The sequence below is a fragment of the Pan paniscus genome, chromosome 11 (assembly GCF_029289425.2).
Source record: "Pan paniscus chromosome 11, NHGRI_mPanPan1-v2.0_pri, whole genome shotgun sequence".
Taxonomy (NCBI): domain Eukaryota; kingdom Metazoa; phylum Chordata; class Mammalia; order Primates; family Hominidae; genus Pan; species Pan paniscus.
This window is the reverse complement of record NC_073260.2, coordinates 25,180,698-25,207,050: the sequence shown is the minus strand read 5'-3', so window position 1 is coordinate 25,207,050 and position 26,353 is coordinate 25,180,698. Positions and strand designations below refer to the sequence as shown.

Here is a 26,353-nt window from a genome sequence, read left to right as displayed (position 1 = left end):
CGTGTGGTGGCCTCTCTCTCTCCTTCCTGAAGCCGGCTCTCCCACTGGGCTCTGTGTTTGAGGTTAGGGCTCCCTACAATGTGGAGACAGTGGCAGATGCTGGGAATTCCCAGGCCTTCCAAACACACTTAATGAGTTTTAATAATCATTAGGAATAATATTTATCCAGCCTGTCTCCAAGGGGACGGAGAGTCCGCCTTTATTATAACCATATTGTCGAACTTATGGAAACTGTATGCATTGCTTTGCAATTATGTCAACTTTCTGCTCAAGTTCCATGTTCTGAAATTGGCAGCGTAGAGAGTTGGGAGCCACCACTTTCTTGTGGAAAGAACGAGGAACCGTTTTCACCTCTCCAGCCAGCCCAGGCCAACTCTGGCACCAGGTGCCTTGGGGCCCTGACAGCTCAGCTTCCCACGCTGTGTGCGTGCTGGGCTCAATGGCGGTGAGGTCAAAAGGGGAATTGTCCCCTCCTGACATGGTGAGGTCCATGGTCTCAACTCGGGCCACACAGCACAACCCAGCCGTGAGGAGGAGGCCGGCCCTCCCTCCCAAGAATGTGTGTGGTGTGGAGAGAGGAGCAGAGCTGGCCCAGGGCAGATTCTATAGAATCTTGGGTCTGCTGTATGTCTGAGTCAAATACTTTTTCCTGGGGCTTGGGGCTCTGGGTCAGCAGGAAGCGAGGCCTCCTGCCAAATCTCTTTGAAAAAGAGGAGGCACTGAAGTGAAACTGGTCAGTCAGTGGTTGCTTGGGGATGACTTAGTTCAATTTTCCTCATTGGGCAGGTGAGGAAATTGCGCTCAGAGAGGGCCAGGACCTGCCCAAGGCCACGCAGCACGGAGGAGGTGGAGTTGAAGTTTACATTCCAGACTGTAGCCTCCAAGACTAGCATGTTCCATCCCACTGCCCTGAGTGTCCACTGTGAGGCTCTGGGACTCAGATCTGGGGGAATGGGGGCTTCAGACAGGAGTCACTACTGTCCCTGGCCTCAAAGGAAGGGCTCAACATTTAAAGAATCTTTTTCTTTTTTTTTTTAGAGACAGGGTCTCACTCTATCACCCAGGCTGGTGTGCAGTGGTGTGATCACAGCTCACTGCATCCTTAATCTCCCAGGCTCAATTCATCCTCCTGCCTCAGCCTCCCAGGTAGCTGGGACTACAGGCACGTGCCACTATGTCCGGCTAATTTTTTCACTTTTTTTGTAGAGTCTGGGTCTCACTATGTTGCCCAGGCTGGTCTTAAACTCCTGGCCTCAAGTGACCCTCCTGCCTCAGCCTCCCAGAGCGCTAGAATGACAGGCTTAAGCCACTGTGCCTGGCCTAAAGAATCTTCCGATTCGATAACCATCAAGTTTATGAGCTGCTTCCACAGGCACGGTGTCTCCTTTAGGACCTCATGAAAACTGGTTGAGGAGGGCAGGCTGTGTGTGTTCATCCCTGCCCCACAGATGATCCAAGAGGGGTTGGAAAGAGATAAAGGACCCCGCCAAAGGCTCCCAGCGTGTTCCTGAAGGAGCTGGGATGCAACTTGTGGTCCCTGACTTCCGGCCAGGGCCGAGGCTCTTTCTGCTCCTCCAGCCCTGACTACTGAGGACAACGGGAAGACACCAACCTGCCCGGGTGACATCCCTGTCTCAAGCCCCATGCTACCCCCTGTCCCCACCCTAGGAGGAACCCGGAAGCTGGTAGAATCTTTGTCCACTGTGTAGCAGATGGCAACCTGGTCACTTCTTCACCAGATACCAGAATAATGTAATGGAAGAGGCATCTTTGAATGGTGATGAAATGAACTCTCATTCTTTCTGGCCTCTGCTGTCTTCCCTTGACCCCCATATATATCCAGGATCTAAGCCCAGCAGAACAGAAGCTCCAGCTGCCCAGGAGAAGAGCTTAATTGTCCCCCGTCCAGGCACATGCAGACTTGGGTTCAAATCCTGACTCCACCCCTTTTAGCTCTGTGACTGATCCATGCTGAGCCTGTTTTTGTAGAACATAAGATGATAATAGCTCCCACCTCTGGTGGGGAGGGTGGCCTGAAAATGTGCGTAAATTTTATTTGCATATAAAGCTGTAGTAGAGGCTGGGCGTGGTGGCTCACACCTATAATCCCAGCACTTTGGGAGGCCGAGGCAGGCGGATCACTTGAGGCCAGGAGTTCGCCAACATGGTGAAACCCTGTCTTTACCAAAAATACAAAAATTAGCCAGGCATGGTGGTGTGCGCCTGTAATCCCAGTTACTTGGGAGGCCGAGGTAGGAGAATCCCTTGAACCCAGGAAGTGGAGGTTGTGGTGAGCCAAGATCATGCCACTGCACTCCAGCCTGGGCGACAGAGTAAGACTCTGTCTCAAAAAACAGCTGTAGTAGAAATGAAGTAATTTGGGCTATCTTATCTAGTTTTGCTGAGTGACTTTGAGGAAATTCTTTCCTCTCCCCAGGGCTCAGTCTTCCACTGAAATAGGGTGTTGGGACAGCTCTCCCCTTAGAAATGACTGTGGGACCTTTCAGTGTTTGAGAAAGGTGCAGTGGCTGTGTCTGCATGTGCAAACCTGCTCCTCGGGGTTCAGGGCACGACAGCAACTGGCAGAGGCTGAGACAGAGTTCTGGGCCCAGGCCTGCCAGGAGTTGTAGCTGCTGAGTGAGGGAGCTCTGTGGGAGCCCCAGGAGGGGGGAACATGGAAAAACTGAGCTTGGCCCTGGGTGAGTTGGGGCGGGGAGGCCGCGGTTCACAGCCCTGCACAGAAGCTGCACAGAAGCCCCACGCCTGAGAGGAGGCGAGTCAAGGCCTTATTTATTCACGATCAGGCCACTGGCATTTGCCCGTGCTTGCACTTTTTGCAAATGTCCCCTCGGGAAGATGCCGCTAAGGGCCTGGCCCACACCACGTACTCTGTGACTATCTATCTATGAAATGAACAAAAGAATTTGATCCTTACGAAATGCAGGTCGTCCTGACTCCCAGGCGGGGCTCCTTGAGGTTACCCAGAACTCTCCTGCCAGGGAGATGAGGAGGCCATGTGGACTGCAAAAGAACATAGGCTTTGGATTTGGGACAACCTGGATTTGAACCATTCCCTTATTCAGCCATCCATTCATTCTTTGCACAATTGTTAACTGAACGTCCTGTAGATGCCTGGTGCTGTATGACCTTTGGCAAATCACTTAACCTCTCTAAGCCTCAGTTTCTGCCTCTATAAAATGGGGATACGGTGCCACCTACCTTTCCAGGGTCGTTACATGGATTCAGTGAGATGCGGGGGTAGCGGGGGGAGTAAAGCACATATGAAACCTGGGTCCTGGTAGATTGTCATGGCTGTGATTGTGGACTGATGGTGGGTGTTGAGGTGGGGACTTTGGTGCATTGAGAGAACTGGGAGGGTCTGGACATAGTCTCACATTTGCTTGGAGAACTGTGCTATGAAAATACTAACCTGGGGTTAGTCGGTGGAGCAGGGACAGCAGGGAGCCTGAATGGATAAGAGTGTCATGACACATGTCAGCTAGACAGCGGGGGTTTGGGGGAGGACTGCCCCCATTTTTTTTTTTTTTTGAGACAGAGTCTTGCTCTGTTGCCCAGGCTAGAGTACAGTCGTGCGATCTCAGCTCACTGCAACCTCCGCCTCCCGGGTTCAAGCAATTCTCCTGCCTCAGCCTCCTAAGTACCTGGGATTACAGGCACGTGCCACCATGCCTGGCTAATTTTTTGTATTTTTAGTAGAGACAAGGCTTCACTATGTTAGCCAGGATGGTCTCGATCTCCTGACCTCCAGGCAGGGCCCAGACTCACTGGGGAGAGTTAAAGGAACAGACTATTTACGGAGGGGTGGACAGCATCAAGGGAACCAGCAGAGGCAGGTGAAACACAAGAGGCCTGGAAACTGCAGGAAATTGTTACCACACCCAGACCAGAAGGTCCCAGGGAAAGATGTTCCCAGAACCCAATAAGAGTTAAAACCTTGAGCAGGGGTCTCCTCACAGAAGCAGGGGCCATGGGCGAATACAGCTGCAGCCAAATTATAGCACAGCAGAGAGGGCACAGGGAGAGAAATATACCCTGTCCTCCCTTCTGTGCACTCTCTTCCTGGGGTCTCCCATTGGCCAAACCCAGCTGGAAGCCAGAGGTCAAGGAAGGCCGGGGTATAATCTGTAGAAGTCAGCTTCCCAGGGCACGGCACAGATCTGGGAAGTAAATGGAGAAGAACCAGCATGCATATGCCATCTCAGAATATGGGTATTACATTCCCATTTCACAGCTGGACAAACTAAGGCCCGGAGGCCCAGGGAGATTGAGTAACTTGCTCAAGGTCATACAGAGCTGTACTGATGCGAAGAAGCTCTGTTCCAGCAGGTCCTTCCCAGGACAGAGGCTAGGGAAGTCTGGGTGCCCTGTGTGAATTCTTAGGAATCATCATGAGCTCAGATGGTCAGAGATGGGAGAGCCCTTTGAGGCCCCCTATCTACCCCCAACAGGTTACAGACACAGTGTCAAGGCCTAGAGATCAAAAGGACATTGCTCAGGGTCACATGGTAGGTAGCAGCACACCTAGGATCGGACTTTGGTCTCCTAAACCCCAGGCTTGTAAAACTTCTCATTGCTTACTGCCAGGGGCCATGCCAGCCAGCGCTGGCTTCTTTCTGCAGGGCTTGGCAGGCAGAGGCTCTTCCAGCTGGACACAAGGGTGGACTTGTTCCGTAGGATGGGGTTCCCCTAGATCTGGCTGTCAGAGGCCAGGACCCCTGGGGGAAGCCCCGAGGGGTCTGCTTGGTTGTTTCCATGGCTCTGTTTGCGTACGCCTGGAGCCCAGGCCTCCTCCACCTCCCTGAGGCAGGCCTGAGCCCCCGCTCTGCTCCCCTTCAGCTCCAGGCCCTCTCAGAGGCCCCGTTGTTTGCAACGCAAAGTGGAAAATCCCACCCCGGCCTCGTGAATCATCCCAGAGTCACCCGCTCAGGCTTCAGGCCCTGGAAAGAAATGGCAGCGTTTTTCCACTGCGGAGAGAACAGGCAGGGTCTCGGATCAGGGGAGAGGGGCCAGGGGGCACCCGTGCTCGCCACGAGCAAAGTGGGCACTGAGTAGGGGAGGGTCCAGCCCGTGGCTAGCACTGGGCAGCCGGCGGTCCCCACCCAGGTTGAAGGTGGAGTGAAGGGATTGGCCAGGCCCGAAGCTGGGGCCGCCCCGTCAAGGAGTCGGCCTGTGGGCTGACATCACCAGGCTGGACCCTGGGTCCTGAGTGGTACTCAGAGTCTGCTCTGCAGATGTGGTGGATGAGGTCAGACTCTATCCTGGATGCCCCTATTTCTGGGGCAGAAGACATGCCAAGAGGGAGTGTCCAGGCCTCTGCAGCTGCAGCCCCACCAGGGTCCATGAAGGAGCTGCACCCACGGAGCCTGTTCCTCCCCGGAGTCCTGGACAAGCCCTTCACCCTGCTGAGTCTTTGCCTTCTCTGTGAGATGGGAAGAATCTCGCTTTTCCTCTTCACCTGATAATGTAGCAGAGGAAATTACCCCCACCTTGGCTTTCCGCAACTCAGGAAATGCCAGTGCCAGGAAGGTTCCAGGATCTTCATTTCACAGATGTCCAGAGAAGAGAAGGGACTTACTCAAGGCCATATACCTAGTTAGAGTCACAGTCAACCAAGATTGTGTGGCAGCTGCCCAGGGTAGGAGAACAGGTCCAGTGGTCCTGGGTTTGAATCCAGGCTCTGCCTCTTGTTAGCTGTGTGGCACTGGGCAAGTCACTTTTCCTCTCTGAACCTCTCTCTGGTTTCTTACCTGTTGAAATGGCATGGTATACCTACAGTATGCTTTGTCTCAGCCCCCTGCTTTTTCTTTAATTCTGGGTCCACCTGGGACAGTTGGGTCAAGGAGGGCCTTCTAAGAAGGGACATCTTTTGCTGTCCCCTAGAAACAGATGTGAAGGAGGATGGCTTAAAATTTTGAGTTGAGGACGTTGCAGAAGCTTGCTTAACAGAAATAACAGCTAACATTTTTTTTTGAGCATTAATTGGGTGCCAGACACCAGGATTAGCACTTGTTATAGATTATCTGTCGGCTAGGTGCTATTATTAACCTCATTTTACAGTAGTAGAAACAAAGGCTTGGAGCCTGGAAATAGCTTTGCTCAAAGCCACCCAGATAGTAGGTGGGCGGGGGGGGGGTGCCCTATGTGAACCCAGGCCGGTGGTGTTACACCATACTCTACTGCCCAGAGACAGCTGGAGAGGAGAAGTGGGTAAGACTGGCACCCAGAGTCCAGAACCCACAAAACCAGACAACCCCTCTACCCAGCCCTGCAGCTCTGCCGCCAATTTGGCCAGAGGTCCCTGGATGCTCAGAGGTAGCTGGGACTTGCCCGAGGTCACAAAACAGACCCTCCTCCTTCTGCTCAGGGCTCTTGCCCAGTGACCTTGGTACCCATATCTGCCTGTCTGGATCTCTCCTCTGATTTTTATTCATGGACGAGCAAGCACGTGGTGTTCACAGGCCAGAACTGTGAGCCGAGACTGCCCAGCATGAGATCTGGATTAATTACCAGCCAAACCAGACTGGGTTTTCAACACCGATTTTAACTCTGGGCAGGAAATCTGGAATCTCATTGATGGTTATTTGAAACAAATGAATTCCCCAGGCCTCACACATCCTCGAAAGCCTGGCTTCCTTCAAAGGCTGCAGGCACAGTTCTTCACATCAGGCGCTTAGTTAATCCTCATTTCCTCCTTCGAGGTAGATGCAGCAGTAGCTATTGGACCCATCTTAACGGGGAGCATCTGAGACTCAGATAAGTGGGAGGAACTGCAGGAAGTGTGCAGCTATTAAGTGGTAAAGCCAGGACTTGAACAAAGATCAGCTCATCCTTCAGTAAGTCTGCTCGGCTGCCTCCCTTCCTGTGTAAAGAGAAAAGAGATGAGGACACACAGATGCTCCTTAAATGCTGAGCTTCAGGGTTAGGTTTTTCACTTGTGGGAAATGGGGAGCCCTTAAATGTTGTTGAGCAGGGGAGGGCTTTTGGAAGGTGAATGAGGCTGTGTGGAGGAGGACTGCAGAGGGGAGGGAGGAGAGAGTAGAGGCAGGGAGACCACTGAGGGGGCTGCTGCAGGTTCTTGGGGAGTGGTGATGAAGGCTGGACCATGCTGTGGCCATGGGAACAGACAGAACATTTGAGTGCCAGTTACGTACCAGGCACTGTGTTAACATTTATCATCTCTCATGTCATCCTTGGAATCCCATGGGGAGTGTTTTATTGCCTCCGTTTGTATGGGCACAAGCTGGCTAAAGACTTGTGCATTTTGTCAGTGGCAGGCAAGGATCTGAACCCAGGCATGTCTGATTCAAAAACCCATGCCATGCTCTGTGTGCTGTGCTGCCTGTTTGTGGGGCAGAGATACTTGGTGTGACCTTGGCCAAGTCCCTTCTCTGTTCTGATTCTGCAGAGAATTTGGCTGAGCTCTGAGGTTTCTGGCTGTTTTATTTTATCAAACGTTTGGCTGAGCCCTGGGGATAGGCAGATGACTCATATCCCCTTAGTTCCTTTGAGGAGACCGTCATCTGATGGGAGACACAGGCTTCTAAGCAGATAATTCCCCAAGTAAGATAGCGGTCTTTAAAATAGAGGAAAACAAGGGACTTTGTCCAACTTGGGGAAGGTTTTCTGGAGAAGGTGACACCCTAAGTTAGCTGGGTGATAAATGATGAGGGCGTCAGTGACTGAATAGTAGCTATGAAAGCCCAAAAGCCCCAAAGAGCATGAGTTTCTCAGGGCAGGGACCTCAGGGGACTCCTCCTCTTAGCCGCGGACTATCCATGCCCACAGCTGCAGGCGGGATTGTTGAATGACTGCTTGAGCCCATTCTCTGCTGCCAGTGGGCACTGTCTAATGCTGTCTAATTGTTTTCTCCTCAGGGTCCCCCTGGGCTACCTGGGCTACCTGGAATCCCTGGTGCACGTGGGCCTCGGGTGAGTTATCTCACACTGTCCTTTGGAACTCTTGGTGGCTCTTTGGCCTGCGTCTCACTGCCCCTGAGGTCTCGGGTTTGCTGTGTGTCCTCAAGTTCTTCCCTCCCCCTCTCTGGCACCCATATTTGGCTTTATCCATTTGGAGTGGACTTAGGGCTCTCAAGGGTGCTATATGGACAGATATGGCATGGAACAGCAATGACCTCTTGTAGGTCTCAGTTGTCCATTGGGGATATCACCCTTTGCAGCCTAGGGTGGGGAAGGGGCTCCAGAAGATCACATCCCTTCGGCTGGTGAGCTTCAGTGTTTGGCCAGGAAAACTGCCTTGGGGAATATATGACCCTTGCATCCCTCTTCCTGTTTCTGCAGGGCTCTCCTGGAGTAGGGGTGCGGACATAGGTACCTGGAGGGGCCATGCGGGGAGGAGTTGAGTTCCTCCTGCTGGAGAGAGGCTGGGGGACAGCTTGGCAGGCTGCGGTGGCCGACTGAGCTAGCCCAAGCCCCAGAGGGAAAATAGCTCCTATGTGATGTGCCTGGCACCTTCTTTTATGCTGCCTTATTTGACCTCTCATGCCCACCCCAAGTTCCCATGGGACAGTGAGATCATTCTCATTTTAGAGATGAGGAAACTGAGTAGGAAACGGCAAAACCAGGACTGGAACCCAGGCTCTTACCCATATACTGGAACCCTTGGAGATCCCCTTAGAGGGAAACCTACCTGCTTCCCTTAGAGGGCTGAGACCAACAGCACCCGGCATCTGTGCCCAGGCTGAATCAGCCTTTCCCACGCTGGGTGCCTGGTGAGGCCCTGGCAGAGGTAGCTGCCTGGGGCATATTTTTAGCTCTGAGCCCAGCGAGTGGTTCTGGTTATGCAATTACCCAAGCCCTAGTTCCCTCCAGACCTGGCCCTGTGCTCCCTGGGCCCAGGGCTCTGGAATCTGCCATCTGAAGCGGCATTTCCTCCTGGCTTCAGAGCCTTCATGAAGCACATGCCCTCTGGGGACCACATAGATATCACAGACGCTGCTAGCCCATGGGACCTTGCAGCCTGGGACTAGGATGAGGCCGTTGACCTAGGCAGCCTACTCCCTTCCCCAACCTCCTGAGCCCGCAAGCCTCTGTGGTTTTGCTCTGGCTGTCCTCCTTTGTAAACTTGTCCTCCATTCATGTCTAAGAGCAAATGCCACCTTTATTTCTGATGACCACTCCCTTCTTGGAACTCCTGCAGTGGTTCCCCTGTCCCCTCTGGATGGCATGGGCCACTTTCTCAAAGCTCTCATTGACCACTAAACTCTGTTTGCTGAGCCACATGTGCAGGATCTCATTCCACCTTCCCAGCCATTCTGAGAAACAGGTTTCAATCTATTCCCATTTTACAGATGAGGAAACTGAGGCTCAGAAAGGTTTAGTTACTTCAGATAGTCAAAGAGAGTAAATGGCAGAGCCAGGATTGAACCCAGGCAGTCTGCCTCCAGAGCCTACCATCTTTTTTTTTTTTTTTTTTTGCCAGAATCTCGCTCTGTCTCCCAGGCTGGAGTGCAATGGAGCAATCTGGGCTCACTGCAGCCTCCACCTCCCAGGTTCAAGCGATTCTCCTGACTCAGCCTCCCAAGTAGCTGGGATTACAAGCACACGCCCCCGGGCCCAGCTAATTTTTCGTATTTTTAGTAGACATGGGGTTTCACCATGTTGGCCAGGCTGGTCTCAAACTGCTGACCTCAAGTGATCCACCTGCCTCGGCCTCCCAAAGTGCTGGGATTATGAGTGTGAGCCACTGTGCCCAGCCCAGAGCCTACCATCTTAAGCATCTATTGTGCTTATTTTTCTGAGTATTCACCTGAGCCCCTCCAGAGATAGGCCTTGGTTACCTCTCTCTCCTATGTGATGCCTAGCAGAGCACCCTGCGTGCTGGAGGTGCTGGGCAAATGATTGGTGAAGAGTTCTAATGTAGGAGTCAAGAATATTTCTACCAAGAAGTTGTGGAATCTTAGGCAAGTCCCTTCTGTCCTTCTAGCCTCAGTTTCCCCATCTATAAAGGCTGGGGTCATGGTAAGGCATTTCTAAGTTTCCACCTAGCTCTGGGTGAATGACTCTCCTGACACGCTTCTAGGCTCTTTGCCTGCACCGCCACCCCAACTCTCCCTGCCCGCCGTCCCACCGTCATCCTGTTTCTAGACTGGAAATTCCATAGATTATAAAATTCCAAAGATAATAGAATGCTGGATTAAACAATCCCAGCTCCTCTCTGCACAGATGGGGGCTCTGGGGCATAAGGAGGGGCATTCTTACCTGAGGTCGCCCAAAACTCTCTGTCTTGCCCCTTCCTACCTCCACATATTCCCCCAGCCCATGGAGGGATGTCGGGGAATCCCAGAGCCTCCCCTACCTGGCTTTCTAGGCTGCAGCATTTATAGAATTGGTCTGCTTGGCTTTCAGTCAACTATGTGCCTCATTTCTCTGCAAGACTGGAGAGGGTTGGGGACGGGGGGGTGCAGGGAAACAGGAAGCCCCCACCTTCAGAAGCTGCAGATGGGGGAGTTGAGTGCTCTGGCCCACCATCTGTGGGGCAGCTGGGGCACGACTGGGGAGAGGCAGCCACCCTTGACCTTGTGCAGCCTACGCCTGGCTCTGGTGGAACTGGGTGTCAGGAACCCCTCCTTGAACACCCCCTCCCAACATCTGTCCAATTCCCACTGAGCTTGTGGTTAGACCTGGTTAGACCCCACGAGCCTGGGCTGGGGTGAACATCAGAGGGTGTTCCAGATTCCTTAGAGACTGCTGGGTCCCAGTCACTTACAGAACAGAGGGAGAGACCGAGGCTGGGGATTATGAGGTGGGGCTCAGAATTGGGACTCAGTCTCGATGCTTCCAGGTTCTGTCGCATCAGGAGACAGTGTTTGGTGGGACTGCAGGGGAGGGCAGGAGGGCTGATTATTTTGGAAGGAGGGTCACAAGAGGCACTGAGAAACTCCCCAGGCTCAGTGTGCTCTGGACACTGTTCCTTGCTGGTGCATTCGGAGAAGGGGAGGGTCCCAGTTCAGGCATCAAGGAAGAGAGGAAGAGGGAGGTGCCTTGGTTGGAATGTGACAGGCTGCAGCTGGGAAGCTGGCCTCAGAGAGGGAAGAAGAAAGCAGTTCACACACAGTTAGCCCGATGAATCAAGAGGGACGGGGAAGAGGGCAGTGTGCCTAGAGGCTGGTGGGGTTGGGAGGACCACTGGACCCTTGAGGGTGCCTCTCCTCACCTCCTATGCCCCAGATTATTCCTGCTAGACAAAAACCCTCAAGTATTCCCCGGCTCTTAGGGCTCCATTTATATTACTGTGCTGGAAGACTCTAGGCCAGGGCCCTTGCTGGAGAAAGTGGACATAACAGGACCCAGCTGTTATCGGGGAACTTGGATATGGCCTGGGAAAATCCAGCGCCATGAATAAACTCTGGACTTGAAGCCACCAGGCCCTGGACCCTGATCTCACTTGGCCACAAATCTGCTGTATGACCTTGATCAAGCCTCCTGGACTCTCTGGGTCCAGTGTTCCCAGGTGCTCTGTGGTCTCTGGAAGACCTTGAAAGCTTGGAGCTTGCAGGTGTCTAAGGGTCTGATCACAAGTTGTAGCCACAGGAGAGGTGCACCTTTGTTCACAAGAGGTCAAATACATCCTTCTTGAGCTCTCAACTCCAAAGACTCATACAAAAGTCCAGTTGGGGCCAGCTGCCGTGGCTCACGCCTGTAATCCCAGCACTTCAGAAGGCCAAGGCAGGAGGATTGCTTCAGGCCAGGAATTCGAGACCAACCTGGGCAGCATAGCAAGACTCCATCTCTACAAAAATAATAATAATAATAATAATAATAATAATAAAAATTAGCCAAGTATAGTGGCCCATGCTTGGAGTCCCAACTACTCAGGAGGCTAAGGTGGGAGGATCTCTTGAGCCGAGGAGTTTGAGGCTGCAGTGAGCCATGATCATACCACTACAGTCTAGCCCAGGCGACAGAGCAAGACCCTGCCTCTAAAAAAAAAGTCCACTTGAGACTGGAGGAGCCCTAGAGGGTTCCCCAGAGGAGATGGCACTTTGAGCCAGGCCTGAAGGATGGATCAGGTTTCAAGCAGAGGAGATGCATGAGAAAAGATGCTGCCAGATGAGGGAACAGCATGGGCAAATGCAATGAGGACAGAAAGTACCAGATACGTGGGAGGGAAGTGCGTAGCTAAGTGTGGTTTGAGCCTGAAGAAGCTGGGAAGGGCTGACGGGGCTAGGCTGAGAGAGTGTGGAGAGGTGGTAAAATTTAGGGGTGAAGGACTTGTGCTCCGAGGTCAAGGTCCAGCTCTGCCTCTTAGCAGCTGGGTGATCTGAGACAGTTACGACCCTCTGTGAACATCGGCATCCTCGTCTTCAAAATAGTAATAACAACACCACCTACCTTCCAGGTTAACAGGATCAAATGAGATGGCACATGGGATGTGCTTCCCACCGGGCCAGGCATGGAGGGTGTGCTCCCAAAAGTAGGCTGAGTGGCCACGACAGTGTTGCTAGGGCTTGGCTTGGGGAGAAGATAAACCAGTGGGTGGAGGGAAGGTGCCAGGCATTGCTGTCAGAGGCGAGATGGCCCCTGTTTTTTGTCACCTTTTTTTGTTTTTGTTCCTTGTCTCTTTCAGGGTCCTCCTGGGCCTTATGGAAATCCAGGTCTCCCCGGCCCTCCTGGAGCCAAAGTGAGTATTTGCTGGAGATGTGGCCATGGAGTGGGTGCTGGGGTTGCAGCCATGTTTGCAGTGCTTCCCAGGGGTGCCTGGTGGGAGGGCTTCAGGGGCACTGAGGGGGATTCCCGCCTAAGCCAGGGGCACCCTCTGGGCCCCTTTCCAGGGCTGGGCCCTGTGCCTGGTCCGGAGGCACAGTGCTTCCGCCTGGGAGAGACTTGGGAGAGTCGGGCAGTTGGAACCCAGAGCCTTCAGGGGAGTGGGCAGAGAGGTGATTTCTTGCTAAATAGGGAAGGCTGGCCTTGAATGTCAGACTAAGAACATAAGGCTTACCGGGTTGTAAGATGCATCCTGGGGAGGGATGTGGAAAGATCACGTTTTAGAAAGCTCACTGGATGCCCTGAGGAGGATGAATGCGGTGTGGGGAACCAGAGCCAAGGCCGGGAGACCAGGGGTGATATGGGGGAGAAAGGAGGCTAGTCTGGGCCAATTTAGGGGTGTGGGAGGAGGTAGGGTGGAAAGGATGGTGGTGGGTGCAAGGTGAGAGACGGTTACAAACACCAGACAGTTTTTACCTCCCTGATGTTAGCCTTGGGGACTGAACTGGGTCCCAGGAGGAGGAGTAAGATGATGTTGCACGTAGAAACATGTAGCCCGGTCAAGTGATCATTCATGGACAGATATTCTGGAACTCAGGATTGCTCTGAGCTGGAGACAGAGCCAGGGGGAGGCTGGCGCAGAGATGCCACCTCCCCCAGGGAGTCTTCTTGGAATACTCGAATTCACTTTTAATGAGACCTTAGTGGCTGATGCTTTGATGATATAGGAACACCACTTGCTGAGCTCTTCAGTCTGTTCCTGGAGCTCTGGCAGAGGGCAAGGTTGTTGGGGCACTGCATTGGAAGTGAGAAACTCAGAGCACCAAGAGGATTGCCGGAGCCAGCAACATTTAGGTCATGGGAAAAGAAAGTTTGTGGAATGGCTGGAGAGATAGGAGGGGAAGGAAGATGCTAAAGTCCCTGAAGCTAAGAGAACAGTGCCTGTGCCGAAGGAGCTGTGGAGGGCAGACAGGCTCCTGACTCAGGGGCCTCCCAGCTCAGCCTGTGTCATCTGTGGGGTAACCAGGTGAAGAGCACCCCCGTGCTTTGGTTGGGCCAGGTCCCGGGTCATTCTTTGATAACCCAGCTGCAGAGGTTGAATGGCTTAAGGAAAGCCCTTAACTGATTGGCTCCAGGCCATGCACAGTGAGCTGCTGAGCAGCCCCTAAAGCCCATCTCTCCTGAGTCATGGAGTAGGGCTCCTTTTGGCCCATCAGCTTGTCTGGGAGCTTTGGACAGAGGTCTCACGTGGTAGCCCTGGGCATATGGATCTGTGGTGCCAGAGTCTTGGGGCAGAGCAGAGTGCAGGAGCACTGGCCTCAGCCCCTCTAGATCTGTGACTCTACGTCCAGGGCTGGGCTGGGTTCCTTTTCGGAAGGCAGGCAGTGGAGGCCTCAGGTGTCCAGTGCTTAGCAGCTGCCTGGAGGTGCTCTGGGCTTTCACAGGGTGAACACTGATGATAATAACAGCCATATACTGAATGCTTCCTGTGTGCCAGGCACTGTGCATGCATTTGATGTGGCTTGTCTCATTTGATCACCACAAAGACCTAAAGAGATGGGTGGAGATACTGTACCCATTTACAGATGGGGAAACTGAGGCACGGGTCGAGTAAGACATTGTCTAGGAAATGGCAGTGGAGACTGCCCCCATGGGTCAGGCAGAGAGGCAGGAACTCATTTGGAGAGTTCTGCTTTGCAGAGGTCATGGCACATCAAGATGCCGAGCATCAGCAGCTGTTTTGAATGGCCAGGCTTGCCCCTTCCTGACCTGCTCTGGGACCAGTGGAGCCTGTCTCCTCCCACCCCTAGGCTCACTCCCTGCTCCTGTGGTAGCAGATGCTCCATCAGCTCCTTCTGCTGGCCCTGCTCAGAGCACTGTGGAACCTCAGTACCAGGCCCATGGTAGCCCACCCCAATCTTGCTAACAGATGTGCCATGGTAGGAGGAGGGCCTGCCAGCTGTTTCTCCTCGCATTTTGAACACATCTCTTAGTGTGACCACTGAGGCTCCTCCCTAGCAAGTGAGTTCTCCTGCCACCACATGGAGCTGGGAACCATGGACTCAGGGCCTCATGGACAGGACTCCCATTTGCATCTGTGTATAATAGATAAGGATGTGGGTTCTATAAAATACACTGGAATCAGAGGCTGCTTCTCTCATTGGGACTTGCATAAAATGCCAGGGGGAAATGTCATGCCCTTTGCCTGGACACTTGGCCCTGAGGCCAAGGGTGAACAGAGGTGGCCCCAGAGCAGGCTGGTGGGGGGCCCAGTTAACTGGGCCAGGGCCCTAGGCTGATCTGTGGCATGGGCAGGACAAGGTTAAAGCAGAGGCCCTCCCTGGATGGAAGTAATGACTTGGCTGAGATTGGCTGAGAAAGCTGTGTGTCTGCATGAATGGGTGGGACCCTGGGAAGAGGGTCCTAGAGTCCTTACTGTTCAGCAGATCCCCTTTGGGATGGGAGGTGACCTGGTGGGACTGTAGGGCTGGCCTCCCCCAAGGCCTGTGCTGTCCCGTCCTCTTCCAGCATGGTGTCTGGGGCCACACATCCATTCATCCTCCTTCAGTCAACAAACGTGTATTGAGCACCCACTACGGGCTGTTGACAGATAAATCAGTCACACTGTCAGGGCTTGCCCTGGGGGCACGGCACTGGATCAGCCCCATGCAGTCATCCCATCAGTGCATCTCCACCTTCAGGTGCTTATGGCCTTGTGGGAAGACGATCCCTCTGCTAGACTCAAGGGTGGGAGAGATGGGTGGTTTGAGGAAGACCAAGAAAGAGAGAAAGCAGAGGTGAGGGACCTCATCCCTCCGGAGGGTGCAGAAGAGTGAAAGTTCAGGAGGCCAAGGGACCTTGCCTAGATCACGGCTGGGCAGTGGGGGGACTGTATTTCAGATCCTTGGGTTTGCCTGCCAGAAGGAGCTTTGTCAGGGTGTCACAGCTGGCACAGGCCAGAGCCAGGCCACACCCCATCTTCCTCCTCCAGAGTCCAAGGCTTTGCCTATCTGCCAGCTACCCACATATCCCATGTTCCAATCCAGCAGGGAAGGGAGCTTGTCAGCTCCAGCACAGAGTTGGATCCAGGACTTTGAGAATGAGGCAGAGAAGCTAGGACCCTGAGAGGATGTGTTTCTGCTTAGAGCGGTGCTGACCCGTGGCAGGTGCTGCAGAAGGGGCAGTTGTCTGCATGCGTGAGGCACTGGGGCTACCAGGGACACAGGCAGGCATGGTCCCTGCCCTTGGGGAGTGTAGAGGTGAGCGAGAAAGCAAAACAAGCCAACCATATTGACAAATGCAGACTTACACCATGATTAGGTCTCTAGGGCTCCATGTGAGAGGCCCGGAGTGCTCGGAGACCCCACGATATGGGGATTGATCTAGCCCGGGAGGTGAGGGACACCTTCTCAGAGGGCAGGAAGGTTGAACCAAGGTCTAAAGTATAGTGGACGACTAGGCAAAGGGGCTGGAGGAGGCTGGTGAGGGCAACAGGCCTGGTAGTTTGCGGTATGATTTTCGGACTTTATCCAAAGAGCAGCTGGAAGACCTGGAAAGGATTTCAGCAGAATTGACATGACTGGATGAGGTCTGCAAACGCCATTTAGGCCATTTGAGAAGCAGAGCTTGGCTGGTGGCCAGATGGAGGGCTGGAGCTGCCCTAGGGCAGGGTGCTGATGCTGGACCATGGTGGAGTCAGGTGGGATGCAGGTCCTTGGTGCAAATGAGGAGCTCTAGGGCAGAGGTGGGGGTCTCCTTCTGGATAGGGAAGCTAGTGCTCCCCGCCAGTGCTCCCTGCACTGGGCCATGAGGCTCCTGGTTCCACTCTTGAGCAGCCAGCCACCTTGTCTCTGGTCTGGTCCACTTGGTCTGCAGTGAACTAGCCAGGATGATACGGCCCTCGGACACTGGGAAGGAGATGTGGTCAGCAGAGGGCAGGCCCAGGTGGCTGCTGGCAGAGCAAGTGTGAGCTTTACCTTTCCTCTTCCTCTAATGTTCCTTCCTTTGGGCCAGGCCCTGTGCTGGGCACTTGAGATCAGAGATGGAGTATGCAGGGGGCTTCCAGCCCAGAATATTTTAATCCTTTGTGATTTAGTGCTCATTTGTCTCAGCCCCACCCTGGGCCTCAGCCACCCAAGGAAAATATGGAGAAGTCCAGAAGATGTCAAGAAGAAAGTGAGCTACCTGTAGTGGTCCTGCCCAGTAATAAGCTCTGAGAGCACTTTGAGCAACCTTTGGGCCAGGCCCCGGCCAAGAGCTTTATGTACTTTGCAGGGCAGGTATTATTACCCCCATTTTACAGATGAGGGAATAGGTCCAAGATGCTAAATAACTTGCCCAGTGTCACATTTCTAGTAAGTGGCAGAGCACGCATTCAAACCCTCAACTGTCTGACCTCAAGGCGTCAATCTAGCCCTCAGCTCCACAGCTCTCTGGTCTTCCCTGTGTGTGTCACATATGTGAGTGTGGATCCACTTTGTAGTGGCTGGGCATCTGGCCTTCCTCACTTAACAATTATTGTGAACATTCTCCTGTGTGAGCAACTTGGCATCCATCACATATGATTTAATAGCTTCATGGCATTTTATCAACACTAATATCCCATGCTTTATATAACTTACTCCATTAGTAAAAAAAAATCAGTTCCACTTTAAATTAATATACAAATATTATCTTGATTAACATTACTGTATATAAATGTTAGAATATCTCCAATTATTTCATTAGGATAAGTTCATCAAAAATAGAATTGCTAATGTGGTCTCAGGAGTCAGTGTGCCCAAGTTTGAATCCTGGCTCTACTGATGCAGGGCAGACAAGCCCCAAATTGGGGATTAGCCTGGGAGGGTTTTTGGCTTCACTCAGGAAAGAATTCAACAGCCAGCTGGTGGTAGAAGAAAACAGCTTTATTGATGTGGCAGTACAGCTCCGTGACTGCTCCGGCAGAGCAGGGCTACCCCATAGGCAGTGTGCTGACAGTAACGGTTCAGAGGCAATTCTGCAGTCATATTTATGCCCACCTTTAATTATATGCAAATTAAGAGGCAGAGTATGCAGACATTTCTAGAAAAGTGGTGGTAACTTCCAGGTCATCAGGTCATTGCCATGGAAAGGGGCAGTCACTTTCAGGTTGTCACCTGAGAGGTGATTCTACCTCATGCCTGTTTTAGCTAGTCCTCAATTTGGTCCCAAATCCAAGCCATGCCTCCAGAGTCAAGTCTCATCTCCCACCTCACTACCATTTGCTGCTTGTATGACTTTGGGCAAGTTACTTAAAACTTGGAGGGCCTCAGGTTCCACTTCTGTAAAACAAGGATGATCATAGTTCATACCTCATAGGATTGTTCTGAGGATTAAACTGTGTGTGTGTGTATGTGCACGCATGTGTGTGTATGTGCACACATATATGTGTATTTATATATGTATATGTAGACATATATCAAGACATATACCAAGATATATTTGTATATACATACACAGGCATACATACACATATATACAAATGATTTTTAATATGCCTTGCACATGAGAGACATATACGTGCTTAGCTGTTACTTTATTAGCAATTGCCTTCTAGAAAGGTTAAACTGATTTATGCTGCTGCTAGCATTAAAGGAAGATATTTTTAAAAGAAGATAATTTATTATCATTTTCACTTCATTGATCATCTATGAGATGTATGTTTTTCTTAAATCTCTTTTCCATTTGTACTTCACCACTTATGAGTGGGTTTATTTTGGAAGGTTGGGATGTTGCCATTTGTTATTGGTTTGTAAACATTATTTTGAGGTTATTAAGGCTTCATCCACCTTACAAATATTTTCTAGTTTGTTGTTTGCTTCTTAAGAGTATTCATGATGATTTTCACAAATAGAAATGTTATCCTTTAAAAAAATAATGTGTCAGATAATCTCAGGAGGGCTCTATTCATCTATAAAATCTGTGGTTCTTTATTTTGCTTTTATACATAGGAATGTTTTTCCCATTTTAAGATCAGATAGGTATTCATTTATATGCCTTGTCGTTTCATAAAATCATTTGTACTCTTAAAAAATTAAAACCATCTGGAATTCATGTTAATGGAGGTGATGGAAATGAAGTTGGGCTCCAGCATTATTTTTCCTCCAACAGTTAACCGCTTGTTAAACCATCTTTCCTCCACTGTTTACTCTATGATAGACATGGGTCTAATACAAGCCATTGTATTATGTTTCATTGTTTATTTATTTTTATGCTAGTAAAATACCAATTATATGACATTTACTATCTTTATTCTGTGTATCCTCCTTCTTCTCTTCATTTAAAACATTTCTGGCTATTTATTCTATCAGATGAACCTTATGCCTATCTTAATAATTTCCTTGAAAAAACGCTTGGGATTTTTACTGGAATTGTAATTAAATACATATATTAATTTGTGAAGAATTGCCGTCTTTAAAATATTACATTTTTCTATCTAAAAACATGGCATGTCTTCCTATTTGGTTGAATTTTTACAATGTCTCTTAGTAAACTTTAATGGTTTTTATTACATAAGCCCTGCACATTTCTTATTAGGTTTATACTTAGAAATTTTATATATTTTTTGCTGTCCTGAATGGAATATTCTCCCCGTTATATTTTCTAGATAGCTCTCATCTAGTGAAAATAACTATTGATTTTTGTATTTTTTTACTTTTTGTATTTAATTTATAACCATCCCCTTACTGAATCACCTTATTAATTCTATTAGTATTTCTGTTGGGTCTCCTGGATTTTATAGATAGGCATTCACATTATTTGCAGAAAAGAACATATTGTTGTCTCATTTTCCTCAAAGGTTAGTAGTTCTTATTTATTTTTCCTGCCTTGTTGCATTGTCCAGAACTTCTAGACCCATGAAAATAGTCGTACTGATAGTAAGAGGCCTAGTGAATGAAAATTCAGAGACAGTTCTGGGGCAGGAGCCAGATTTGACCCATTCCTATCCCTACCATTGTCTCTTGAGACTCTGTTCACTCATTTGCTCATTGGTGAAACATTTTATGTTGACTTCTCTGGGCCAGGCCCTGTGCCAGATACTGAGACCAAGGATGACATATATAGGAGGCTTCCAGCTCAGAATTTCTCAATATTTATTCATTTATTTGTTTGTTTGAGACAGGGTCTTGGTCTGTCATCCAGGCTGGAGTGCAGTGGTGCTATCATAGCTCACTGCAGCCTTGACCTCCTGGACTCCAGCAGTCCTCCCACCCAGCCTCCCAAGTAGCTGGGACTACAGGTGTGCACCACCACACCCAGCTAAATTTTTTGCTTTTGTGGAGACGGGCTCACTTTGTTGCCCAGGCCAGTCCAGAACTCCTGGGCTCAAGTGATCCTCCTTCCTTGGCCTCTTAAAGTGTTGGGATTACAGGCATGAGCCACCATGCCTGGCCAGAATTTCCAAATCTTTTGTGATTTATTCCTCCCTTGTCTCACCCCATCTCTGGGCCTCAGCCACCCAAGCCTTCTGTTCTATTTCCCAACCCTACCTGCAGGAAAGGTATTCACCATAGTTCCCATTCCTGCTATGTTCTTGGCACTTAAGGCTCCCATCTGTCTTCTAGTACCACCTGGCTCTGTTAACTAATCCAGGCAGAGTCTGCCATTTCACATACAGAGAGGGAAAGTGGCTTGCTCAAGGTCACACAGGCTCTGTCGTGGTCACACAAGCTCATTGGCTGGAGAGCTGGTCTGGCAACAAGATTCTTGTTTCTATGAAGGTGTAAATGGTTAGTTAGACTTTGTATATAACTTATATTTCTTATTGGAAGATTTGCAGGAGCCTGGCTGGGAAGACATACAGTGTGCTCTATCCCAGAAGTCATACCTTCACCTGTCTAGGGGTACCTTGAGCATCCCTTAAGCCGCCACTTCATCGGGTTCCTCCTTGTCTTTTTCCAGCCTCAACTTAGCTGTAACTCCCTTCAAGGATTTACCTCCATCTAGGTGAAGTTCTCTCCAACTTCTTCCTGTCCTCCACTTACCACCGGATTGTAGTTTTTCATCTGCAGTATATCAAAATGTAAAGAGTTCAGGCTCTGGAACCAGACTGCAAGAACCTAAATCCCACTTTCTTTTTTTTAATTTTTAATTTTTATTTTAAGTTTCGGGCCACATGTGCAGGATGTGTAGGTTTGTTACATAGGGAAACGTGTGCCATGGTGGTTTGTTGCACCTATCAACCCGTCACCTAGGTATTAAGCACAGCATGCATTAACTAATTTTCCTAATGCTCTCCCTACCCCTACTCCCCTGCCACCGACAGGCCCCAGTGTATGTTGTTCATCCCAGTGCGTCCATGTGTTCTCATTGTTCAGCTCCCACTTATGAGTGAGAGCAGGCAGTATTTGGTTTTCTGTTCCTGCATTAGTTTGCTTAGGATAATGGCTTCTTCATCCATGTCCCTGCAAAGGACGTGATCTTATTCCTTTTTATGGCTGCATAGTATTCCATGATGTATATGTACCACATTTTCTTTATCCAGTCTATCACTGATGCGCATTTAGGTTGATTCCATGTCTTTGCTATTGTAAATAGTGCTGCAATGAATATACAAATGCATGTATCTTTGTAATAGAATGAGTAAATCCCACTTTCTAATTGTATGACCTTGGACAAGTGACTTATTCCTGCTGTGCCTTAGCTTCCTTTTCTGTAAAAGGGGGATAGTGATCGTTGCCAACTTATGGCTTTGGAGGATTAAATGAGTTAATATGTGTCCAGGGCTTAAAGAGCACACAGTAAATATTAATGCTTATCATCATCACTGGTCTCTCTGGTTTTTCCATCATGGACGTGAGTGTGTCTGTTCCCCACCATGGCATTCCCTGTCTTCTGTTCAACTTGAGATTTGGCTTGTAGCATCTGTACTTGTAGGTATCATACTCGGGCAGGCATTGCATCTCGAGCACTGTGCTGGCTGCTGAGAATGCAGAGAGAGATCCATAAATAACTAAAATGCCCTGGGTAAGGACCTTGGGCAAGGGAACAAGTCATCATTTTGGGTCTTAGTTTCCTTTTTTTGTAAGATAACAGAATGGGATACCTGAAGGCCCAGCCCTGAAAGCTTGTTAAGCCCAGCTCCTCTATCAGCTGCAGATCAAGGTAGGCACAGGCTGGCTGAGAAAGAGCTGCTGTCCTTTTTTGGCCATTGGAATCCTCGGTAGCCCTAGGTCTGGCCTTGTACCACGGACATAAAAGGCATTGAGCTGTGCTTCTGCACAGCCCAGGGTGGGAGGGTGTCCAGGAGGAGCAGCTGCAGTGCAAGGTGAATCCCAGAGGTGAGGTTCTGCAGAAGATATGACCTGGAGGGGCCCAGATGGACAGAGTTGGAGTTCTGGGGACCTTCAGCCTGGGGTTGCTGGGGGGATGGGGAGTGTGGGAGAAGCACCCAGGCCTCCCATTTGCAAATGGGGCTTTGAAGTCAGACCTAGCCTGGGGACAGACTCAGCCTTTGTCTCTTCCCTGCCAGGGAAGGCCAGCCCAGGCTGGGACTTGGCCTTCTCTGAACCCACCTTTGTCCTTCCTTGGAACAAATGGGTGCTATGAGGACTAAAGGAGTTGGTGCACAGAGTGGGGCTAGCTCAGTGTCTGCACATAGTAGGTGAGCAGCGAAAGCTCATTCCTTTCCCTTCTGGAGGCACTTTCTAGTTCAGAATGCAGTGATGTCTGGTGGAGGGTGACCGAGTCAGGATTTGGAAAATCTGAGTTCTAACGAAGAAAAGAACTGAGTGGGAATTAATTAAAGTTGCCCAAACCACCCCTCCCATGTGTTATGACCATTATCCCACTGGCTCCTTGCCTGGAAACCTGGGAAGCTGGCGTGTGTTTGTGTGTGTGTGCATGTGTATGTGTGTGCGCATGTGTGGTCCCCACTTTAAAGGTGAGAGAGCTGAGCTCAGGAAGGTGCAGTGACTTGCCTGAGGTCCCACTGTGAGTCTGGCAGGTCCAGGACTTCTGACTCTGGGCCCAGCTGAGGCAGGGAGGGGAGAGGGCTCAAGGTGGGATAGGAATGGCGACAAAGATTAAGAGCTCTTACAAGGTGACACAGGGTGGACTGACTTTCCACAGGGCTGTTTCCTGAGTCATCTGATCAGGTTTGGCCAAAGGAGAGGAGCCGCAGCCAGGAGCACCCCGTGACAGACATGGCTGGTGAACCTGTGGGCCCTTTTCCCGAGCCCCATGCTCTCAGGAGCCAGGATCTGTGTGACAGGGACTGTCCCCTATGCTAGGCACAAAGAGTGCTTGCCTCTGATGCTTGCCACTGCTTGTCAGTTTCTCCTCAAGTTACTGCCTGTTCTAACTCAGCAGGAGCCAGGGCATCCTGAAACGCAGGTCTGGGAGTCACCAGTCAGGATTATAATCTCAGCTCTGCCAATGCTTCATCTTGAGGCCCTAGACAGTCCCTTTCCTTCTCGTAGCCTCAGTTTTCCCAAATATATTATGAGAGGAATAATGCTTCCTTTGCCTCACTAGATTGTAGAAATCTAGTGCGGTGAGGGATAGTGCCAACTGTGAAGGGCTGTACACACCTGTAAGTGGCTGTTCGTGCATTGAACCTCATGTAGAGACCCATGAGATGGATATCAACATTCTGGAAAATCAAAAAGTATTGACACGCCTCTTGGACATGTCTCTCAGAAACCCCTGAGAGCCCCAGGGGAACAAGCCAGGAGACAGTCCTGGCCACGTGCACGGGCAGAGACTGGTCACCTGGAGGATGGACGCAGAGCTCTACAAGTAGGATGTGGAGGACACATTCCAGCTGTGAACTGAAGAATGTTTGTGGTTTGGCTAACGATGATTGGAGAAAGGGTTTCTAGGTGTGGGTGACTGCCTGAGCAACAGCCTGGTCGCAGGACAGTGTGGGACATGGCTGGGGCGTGGGCTGTGGTTTGAGGATAGAGCAGAGGGACCCTCTCTGTGGGTTTGGCTGCTGAAAGGAGAGCAGAGTCTAGATAGGGTGCCTGGGACTGGCTGGATTACAGAAGACTTGGGATAGCAGAAGGAGGAATTTGGACTTTGTCACCATGCAGTCAGGGGAAGCTGTGGAAGGTGTTAGAGCAGGGGAGTAGCAGAACTGGAGAAGACCCTCTGGAGGTGTGTGAGTGGGAGGATGGATGGGAAGGCATTTAAGCAAGGGAGCAGGGCTTTGAGCAGAGTTTGTGGGGTGACAGACATCCTTTCTAGATGACTTGGTGGCCAAAGTGGAATTGTTTTTGTTTCAGGGACAGAAAGGGGACCCAGGGCTCTCACCAGGAAAGGCCCACGATGGGGCAAAGGTAGGTTTCCAGGGACCCCAGTTCTCAGGGAAGAGGGGAGTGGATGATAGTGAAATTGCCACACTTTAAAGCTAGCTGTCCTGCCAGAGGCCATGCATGGCAAGGGCAGGGAGGTGGGAACATCTGGAAGGGTTAGGGTATGGTTTGGTTTTTTCCTTGAAGTCCTTTAGCCTTTCCCAACACCAAACCCACCCAAGGTTATTCCCAGCCACCTTCTTTCCAGAATGCAACCAACAAAACTGACAAAAGATTTCTCCTATGGACACACGCTTGGTGAATGTCCTTTTGCCTAATGTCCTGCATGGCTTTCTGCAGGGTCTGCTAGGTGACTGTGGGCATCCAGAAGTTTCTTGGTAGCACATGGCCAGGAAGCTTCCAATAGACACTCAAAGCCTTTGCTGAGGTTAACTCCAGCAGACGGGTCTGTGGATTTCTAGGAGGCTAGAGATTCAGGGCTCCCTAACTCTGAAGGGCTATGAAACCAGGCTTGCCTGCAGAAGGAAAAACACTTTGGCTAAAGGCCTTCATCCATCTCTGAAGCATCCACCCCATAAACTGAGCAAGGGACTTGGAGAGAGTGCAGGACAGATGGGAAGAGGGGAGCCCAGAACTCCAAATGAGATTGTCCAGTGTGTCAGTCTTCCAGGCACACACACCCTGGAAGCAATGCCCAGGTCTGCCTGACTTCCTTCTGGACACAGCCCCAGAGCCATCCTGATGGATGGAACACTGCTTCTCAGCCCAGCCTCCTGTGCTTAAAGGCACCTAGAATTGGCTGCTTTCTTTGATTTCCCCAAGACACGAGTTGCTTATTTCTTCACATCCTCACTGCTAGGTGTTTGCACTTAGCACATATTTACTGGGTGACCCAGGGTCCCAGGAGAGTGTTCCCATATACTACCACTTGACCCCCATCATAACCCCATGAGCCAGGACAGACGGGCCCAGCTTACAAATGAGAAAATGGAGGCCTAGGCAGGAGTGGCTTGCTGGAGGTCATGCAGCTGATAAGTGGCAAAATGAGATCGGCATCCAGGAGCCCAGGCTTCTCTCCTGCTCCTGTGTGGCCTGTTCTCAGGTCTTGGGGTGGTGGCAGAAATGCCCCCTGCTTGGCCAGCGGCATGCCCAGCAATGGAAGGTGTCTTAGGACTGCAGGGAGAGATGGCTGATTGATATGGGACTGATAAGGCACATGTCCTCTGGAGCATAGTTTTCAAATATGGTTTTAGTATCGGAACCCATTCTTCAAGTGGTGTCTTCTGCTGAAGCCCAGTATGTAAAATAGATCAGAGGGAGCCGCTGAGTTGAGTGGGGAGGGGGCTGGGTACACCACCCACTCTTCTTGCTGGGCAGCCCCCGAGTCTCCTCTGAGGCTTCTACTTCTCTATGAATCTCATTTGGAAACAACCAGCCATTGGAAGTTACTATTCCAATTTGTGGAGTGTAGCAGAGTGTCTCTGCTCCCGTTTTCCTGCCTCATCCACCTTGTCTGTGTCTTCCAGGGCGACATGGGCTTGCCTGGGCTCTCCGGGAATCCAGGACCGCCGGGACGAAAGGTACTGTTTGGTTTTGATGCTTTGCCTTGCGCAGTGGGCCTCCTAGCAAGCCAGGTCTTCAGGCAGAAGAGCTGTGGGCCCACCTGCCTCTCCCCAGCCCCAGCCCAGCTCCCCTGGGCACAGGGCACATGGGTGAGAGGTGAGAGAGCTTTCCAAGGGTTGTGCCTGTTGGGGGCAGGGAATACCTTGGCTTGTAGTAGGTGCCTCCCACCACGGTTAATGAGGTAGCATAGGAAGTATCCTTGGTTTGCTGTCCTTCCTTTTGGGGGCCCAGCTGCTCCCAGGGAGGCCACCTTCATGAAAGCTTGTGGTGATGGAGTAACCTGTGCTGGCCCTGGCTCCACCACCCACTGGCTGAGTGGCCGTGGGCCTGCGAGTCCTGTCTCTGCCCCTCAGCCTCCTTCTACATGAGATGGAGACAATGATCCCCGTCTCTGACCCTGCACAGTCTGGGGCTGTGTGACCAGGAGCAAGGCCTGGAGCGGAGAAGTTGAGGGAGTGGACCCTGGGGTCAGCTGGACCTGGGTCCTACTCCTGCTTCTGCCATTTCCTGGCTGGGTGACCTTGGGCAAGTCAATGAGCTCTCAGAGTCTAATATGCGGCCCTCGCTGATGCTCTGCAGGGGAAGGGGAATGATCTGGAGAGGCAGTGGGTTCTCTCTACCTTCCTGGCTGTTGTTATGTCACGCCCATCCCATCCCCATTTCAGCCATGCTGGGGGAGTTACCTGTCCAAACGCCTGTGTGAGGAAA

At 51.0% G+C, this 26,353-nt stretch overlaps 1 protein-coding gene across 6 annotated transcripts in view; it reads left to right on the top strand.

Moving 5' to 3' along the window:
- The window catches only part of COL27A1 (collagen type XXVII alpha 1 chain), a 156,843-nt gene that overhangs the window by 14,564 nt on the left and 115,926 nt on the right, over positions 1-26,353 (top strand). For 5 of the 6 annotated variants that reach the window (XR_010109099.1, XM_063594253.1, XM_063594254.1 and 2 more), the window contains exons 4-7: positions 7,896-7,949; positions 12,607-12,660; positions 23,993-24,046; positions 25,549-25,602. Coding sequence is in view for 5 of the 6 variants with exons in the window: in XM_063594253.1 (XP_063450323.1) it covers positions 7,896-7,949; positions 12,607-12,660; positions 23,993-24,046; positions 25,549-25,602 (216 nt within the window). In the remaining variant the exon portion in view is untranslated. The remainder of the gene's footprint in view (positions 1-7,895; positions 7,950-12,606; positions 12,661-23,992; positions 24,047-25,548; positions 25,603-26,353) is intronic. The other variant, XM_034928907.3, reaches the window with a different exon arrangement.